The 6927-nt window shown below is 35.6% G+C and overlaps 1 protein-coding gene across 2 annotated transcripts in view; it reads right to left on the reverse strand.

The window, feature by feature from the left end:
- Positions 1-565: 565 nt before the first annotated feature.
- LOC103474491 (butyrophilin subfamily 1 member A1-like) overlaps positions 566-6927 on the reverse strand; it is a 10739-nt gene continuing 4377 nt past the window's right edge. The window contains exons 3-8 of one of the 2 annotated variants that reach the window (XM_008425505.1): positions 6452-6519; positions 5148-5468; positions 4420-4707; positions 2190-2315; positions 2024-2048; positions 566-1818 (exon numbers count right to left, since the gene is read on the reverse strand). In XM_008425505.1, coding sequence (XP_008423727.1) covers positions 1770-1818; positions 2024-2048; positions 2190-2315; positions 4420-4707; positions 5148-5468; positions 6452-6519 — 877 coding nt within the window. In that variant the 3' untranslated portion in view covers positions 566-1769. Of the gene's footprint in view, positions 1819-2023; positions 2049-2177; positions 2316-4419; positions 4708-5147; positions 5469-6451; positions 6520-6927 lie in introns of both variants that reach the window. The other variant, XM_008425504.1, reaches the window with a different exon arrangement.

Raw genomic sequence — 6927 nt, forward strand, 5'->3', positions numbered from 1 at the left:
GAACTTAACTTCGGTGTCATCTGATCAGAGCACCTTCTTCTGCATGTTTGCTATGGAAGAAGGCACAGTTACATACAGGAATTTGTGTGTGTGTGTGTGTATGAATGTGATCTTCCAAAAATGGCTTCTCTTTAGTCAATCCTACAAAAAGGGAAGATTAGCAGATTATGAGCTGGATAAGTTTACCATTTTCAATAAGTTTGCCACTTTTTTATCCCTAACAATTTTAAGGTTAATAACTGCTTGTCCTGTTTACATATCCAGGTGAGCTGTAAATCTCTGCAGCTCTTCCAAGGTCAGCACTGACCATTAGCCTGCTTCTCTGACTGTTACGCTCCTCGTCCTGCCAGTCAGATTGAGCAGACAGTAATGTCATGGCAAATTTGTGGAACACTTTTTAAATTTGCATATGATAGATTGAGCAGTGGACAATTAAATCTGAAAATTGTTTGAATTTCCTGATTTAAAACTGCTCTGCAGGTTTTCCCCAAGTCTTTCTGCTGCGTTCCTTGGTCATGATGCTTTTGGTTCACTGAAAGGCTGACTGTATAATACTTGCACATGACACATTTCACATTTTTATTTGCTTTTTAACCATGCAATATGTTCATTATGCTTCACAGTTAGGCACTAAATCATCTAGTTTGGTTACATAAGCTCACTCTGAATTATTTTTATTGTGGCACCACAGTAACCTCTTTAGTGTCAGAACAGTGTGCGCAATTTTTCTCTCAAATTTCAAAATGATTTAAATACAGACATCTGCATATGAGGTTCAACATTTGTTTCCCCAGCATTATTAAAATTTAAATACATAGTTTATTTGTTTTCTTACAAATGTCGATACAAAAAATATTTCATCACATATAAAAAAAAAAACAGAAGTGTCCCTGAAGAGAACTGTGATGCACATTTTAGGGAAATGAAAGCAGCTTTTTGAAGCTGTCTGGTAACTCAGAGCAAAGGGGAAAACCAGACAGCTCCTCTCCCCAAACTGCGTAAACAGAGTAAACATTACATTGTACATCATAAAAAAGAGAGACACAATAACTTAAACATATCATGATAGTCCAACATATATGGTTACTTTCTTCTAAAAACAGGAAGACGGGCAAATATAAAAGTTTACTTAAAAAGAACAAAGTTCTCATTCTATAAATATTGCACTTTACTGGAACTGATACCATAATGTCAAAGTGCACATATCTGTGCACACAAAATACTGACATCAAGCCGTGAACAGTTCCTTCAAGCTACTAGTCTTGCTGGTTCAAACACCTTTTTATAAATATAATTTTTTTTTTCTTTTTGTAGAATGATTTATAATATTATAAAATGTTCACTGAAGAGTCCTGAGACATCAGCACATTCAAAACCAGATCTGCAAATGTGAATGTAGAGCAGTCATTCCAGCAAAGCTCAGTGCAACAAAAGAGACTTCATGAGGTTCAGTTTTACTTCTCGTCTTCGGTAGAGGTTTCCATTCGACGTTCTTTTACATTGTGTGCTCAGAACTCAATGAACCACGCCCTATCGGAAATGCCATTTCTTTGGAAAGTTAACCACTTTTGTTTGATGACGCACAATTTCACCAGTTAAATGTAAATACTTCCTTCTGCTGTGATGCCGTACTGTCACTCCCTGGTGAGTCAAAGGCTCGGTGGGCATTCATGCACCGGCTTTAGGTCACATGTGCGTTTGACTGACAAATAGATTAGGTCCTGCATTCCAGGACGTTTGAGCTGCAGTTCAAATGTTCTTGTAGACATTCATGATCCCATTGGCTCTCCTCTTATATTATTTAGAACTATGACCTCCCTGGATGGTAGAAAATACAACAGAAAGAAAAGGAGGGAAACAAACGAACATTAGTATCAATGTGAGCGAGTCCCCATCCGGGCTGGTAGACATGTCATGTTGCAAATAATGTCATAAGCTTTTTTGTCATCAGTATGTCTACATTGGTACAATCATTTTATATGACCAAATAATTGTGGGGGTATTCAAATAAACCGATACTTACTCTACAGTGTTTCGTTCTACTGACCCCAGGGGAAAAAAACAAAAAAAAAAACAGTAGAACAGACAATGAGTTTCCTTTTGTTTTGATATTATAATGGATCAAAGAGGAATATGTGCAAATATGTGTTAAACTTTCAAGATTTAATGAGAAATACCTTTGTCAGTACCTGTTGTTCTGTTCTTCCACCACCAAAACAAAAGCAGGCCAAACACGAAAACCGAACAAATAACAATTGCAGCTATCACTGCAGAATTGAATTTGTAAGATGGGTCAGGAGGGACCTTAGAAGAACCTTCAGAAAAAAAAACACAAAAAAAAACAACCAAATATTAGATTCTGAAATGTGTTCTGAAAAGTCATCTTTAAGAGCAAGTCTGGAACTTTTGTATTTATTTATTTATTTATTTATTTTTGGCCAATTAGTCAGCTTCCACAAAAAGAGAAAAACATTCCAAGTGTGGGGTTTTTTATGTAAAATATGTCCTGCTTCAAAACCCAAGTGTATGGAGTCATTACAAAATAATGGGGACACACATTGTAATCTCAGGTGAGGAAGTCGGTGCTCAAAAGCTTCGTTAGTGCTTGCCTGCTTTTCTACACAACATGGTGCTTAGAGGAGAGTAAAAATGATGTAATAAAGGATGAGTAAATTGTTGGGGTTCACTGTGGCGTATTTCTACAGCTACTGGTCTGATACACTTTTATATTCACTAATGATTTTGTCAACACTGAACAGCAAATTCAGTTCTCTGAAAAACCCAACTGAAAGTGTCCATACTGAACTAAAACAAGAAGATCCTTTAGGGGAGAACGTGTTTTAGACATAGATATCCTAGATAATCATTTATATCTATTTTTTTTTTAGAGATGAAGGCATATCTTCCCCCAGGTTCGTGATCTGAGAGATCAAAAAAACAAATCAGCAGTTTAAACTCAACCAAACTTTAATAAAACGCAAAAAGATATCTTTCGGAGATCAGACAGAAAAAATGCATACGGAGATTCAGTCAGATCTTTTATACATTCTGATTATATAGATTTAAGCTGCAAACAAACAGTTTTTCTGGAACATTACCGCTCCACCTGCTCGCACAACTAATAATTTTAGATACATTATAACTGTTTCGGTTTTATGTTATTTCAGAGATTTTGCAGCTCTAGGCTGGAACCGCATTATCTGTGATTCGGTCGAGCTGACCAGCGCAGGAATGTGTGCACATAATCCAGAAAAACAGCAGAGCCGTAATATTATATTATTATAGCAGATATCTGCTGCCCAACATATTGCAATAAAAGAGTAAGTGTAATCCCATATTGTAATAAAAGAAAAAATGCAATCCCATGCTATTTGTATTGATACTACAATTTATATCAAAACGTATGTATATTAATGCATTTATTGTAGCTATCCAGCATGTCAGATACATATTTTTAGTTCTTTTACATTCCTTCCAAACTTCAATAGTTTCACACTTTGTCATGAGACACTCAAATGAGTAAAAGTATTTATGACATTTTATGATTGAGCAACAAAAAGCAATGTATAATCTTGAAGCTCAAATCAAAATAAAGCATCACTTAGACGAATGAGAACAATAATATACTGAGTAAGTAGAGTAACCATTTGCATTCATTACCCTCAAGTCAACACTTTGTATCATCACCTTCCGCTGCACTTACAGCTGTAAGGCTCTTTTAGGTTTGTCTCTAACAACGTATCTTGAATCTTATTTGTACAAAACAGCTCAAACTCAGTCAGATTGTTTAAAGGGTGTCTGTGAACACCAACGTTTGCATATATCAGGAAATTGATGATTGGATTTTTGATTGGATTTACAGTCAGATTATTGGCTCACCCATTCAATCATATGAGTATATTTGATCTAAACAATTCCATTGTATCCACTTTAAGAGTTTTTGTCCAGTCCTGTTTGAGGGTGAACCTCCGTCTCATCATTTGTTCCTATGGGATGTCCTGAGTTAGGGTCATTCTCTCATAGCGGCTGATTATTGTTTTTCATACTCTAACGTAAGCAGTTTTGTCTTGGTAGGTTTGCATTTGCGCCACACATTTAATGGGGAAATATACCTGCTAAACTAAAACGTTTTTGTCCTGAAAGCTGAAAAATTCCTTGTTGCATCTATTTAGAATTATCCAACATAAATCTGTACAAAGAGGTTTTGACTGGTGAGCCAGTCAAACTACCTCCTCTCAGTCCAAAAGTACACTGTCCCAGTAAGTAGGCAAAAACCTCCCACACATATCCCATAAAAAGTAAATAAATGTACAGAGGAATTTTCATCGGTTACTCACTTCCTAAAACTTGCCGAGTGACTAAAAGTGGAAGACAGGGTACAGAAAATAACTCACTGTCCTGTTTCAAATGAGGACTTACACACTGAGACGGTCTCTGAGGTGAACCTGTCCACAGAGCAGGACACCTTCACTTCATCACCACAGCAGTTAAAATTTGCGGTGCTGGAGATGCTAACCAACTCGTCTCTGGAAGGACTTTCATCGTTAAGGAGAACCTTCCACATTTCCTTGTTGATGTTTCCAGTAACATTCCACTCCATCCATTTTCCTGATAACCCATTATGTGAGTGGCATGTCACATTACAGTCCGATGGGACGCCGCTTTCTTCTTTACATTTGACTGTCATTTCAGGCTTACTGAAGACAGCTGCAAGAACGACAGATAATGAAAAACGTGAGGTTGTCAAACAAATTAAACTACAACTGTTTTATTATAATCATGAATAGACATTAATTACGAGGGTGAAATGTCACAAAATCAAAAATTATAAGCAGTGGTTTATGTTTTTACGTGAAACGTTTCACAGACTTGGCATTCAAAGAAAACAAAATAAAAGAAGAGAAAATGAAAGGAAAAGAAAACAAAAGCAAGTCCTCCTTAAAACAGACAATTCTCATTTCTCACTTAAAAACACATTCCCTATTCCTCAAAACTCTCTAAAGAACAGACAGTAAAATAAAGGCTCAACCATTGCTTCTGTAACAGTTCACCTCCAACTTGGTTTGATAGATTCCAGGTTCATCCCCCACCATCACAAATGAAACATAATTATATGAGACAGACATTAATGTTGAAAACGTGCCTACCTGTGACATTAAGATAAATCTGGATCTTGATGGGATCGTCACTTGCAGTATCTTTATACATATAAAAACAATGGTATTCCCCACTGTCAGATAGGTTTAGTCCGTAGATGTGCATCTTTGTGTGGTTTTGATCCATTTCTGTGTTTGGACGTCGATTTGGAAGAGGTTTTGAAAAATGATATCCATTAAAGAAAATGGGCTTTGCACCAACAACATCTTTTTGAAAGTACAGAAACTGCAGTTGCGATTCTTGCGCTGCAGGGCAGTAGAAGGTGACATTTTCTCCAACCACCCGATGATACACAGTTGGAGGAGAATGTCCTGAAAAATGACACAAACAAAAAAGGAAATTATTAAACTTTTGTTTTTGCATAAAACGTCTGCTTTGAAAATTATTTTTAAAAAAAAGTTAAACAATAAAAAGCATTCTCTTGTGAGTAAGCCCTTCTTCATTAAGGTTTTGTGTGGGTGTGGGACATTTTGTTAAAGTTTTGATGACTAATCAGATTAATTTCAGTTACTCTTAAGATTTTTTTTTTTTTTTGGAAAATTCCTGTCCAGGCAGTGTCCTCAAAAAGTGTTTTACAAGCTAAAACTTCCTGAATGGGAAATTGAGAGTGTTATGAGCTAACTGTGTGTCATTAGCCGTCATATATATTTTGCTTTTGAAAAAAACTATGCTTGAATGAAAGAGCCATTTTGGATAAAGGACATAATGATTTTATCAAAAGACAGTTAAGACATACTACCTCAAGTGTGTTTACAAAACCTGTTTATTTTTGAGACTTCAGTTTTAAAAAAAAACCATTAAAGTCTAGCACGCTACTCCTGCTTCTTCTTGACTAAATCATATTAAACAAAAATGCAAATAGTTACCTACTGCAGATAGGATAGTTACTCATTAACTCTGTAGGACCTCACTTCTGCACCGTGTCTTTACTTTCTGTTTTAATATTTTCCCTTTGTGCAAATCTTCATGCTGCAACTTGCCTGTCACTATTTTGCTGGCACACCTGAATTTCCCTACTGATGAAAAATAAAGGTTGCTTCTATTTTACCTTATGAAATTATTTAATCAAAACACAGTGACTGTGTCTAATTTGTTTTTCATTTGCATTTTTATTTTGGAATGAACTATTCAACATGTCTTTAAAATGATTAACCCATTTTCAACAATTTTGGACAACTCTTTATTTATTGATTAACATGTAGTGCGAGTCATTTTAAACGACCAAGCAACATGTTTCATTTAGATGTCCTGAATAAAAATTGTAGATATCCTTGAGATTAACTGGAATACTCACCAGCATCAGCTGACCTGAGTCTGGTTATGGCTACAGCTAGATGAAGCAGAAGAAGGAGCCTTTGTTCTCTAGACATATACAGAGAATAGATATATGTATTATTAAAACATTGTAAACATCAAAAGGCAACAAAAAGAATCACAGTTATATTACACATAAAAATCCTCCCCGTTTTGCAAATGCAAATACATACAAATAGAAGCAGTGAGTCACATTCTTAGAGGTTTCAGATTGTTTCACAAGAGGTAAAAATGCTCAGTCACAGTCGGTGAGGCATGAGAGAAAAACACCAGAATGAGTAATGCATGAATATTTAAAATCACTGTATTCTCACCCTTGGGACATTTGGGGACTTTTAGTTGCATGTAATATTATGATTCAGTATCACAAATGAATTTAATAAGGTCTCCCATAAAAATAATCTTTCAACGGCCCGTGTTTAAACAATCTATCAATATTTATATTAAAGTTCCATT

This window comes from Poecilia reticulata, linkage group LG13 (genome assembly GCF_000633615.1).
Source record: "Poecilia reticulata strain Guanapo linkage group LG13, Guppy_female_1.0+MT, whole genome shotgun sequence".
NCBI classification, from domain to species: Eukaryota; Metazoa; Chordata; class Actinopteri; order Cyprinodontiformes; family Poeciliidae; genus Poecilia; species Poecilia reticulata.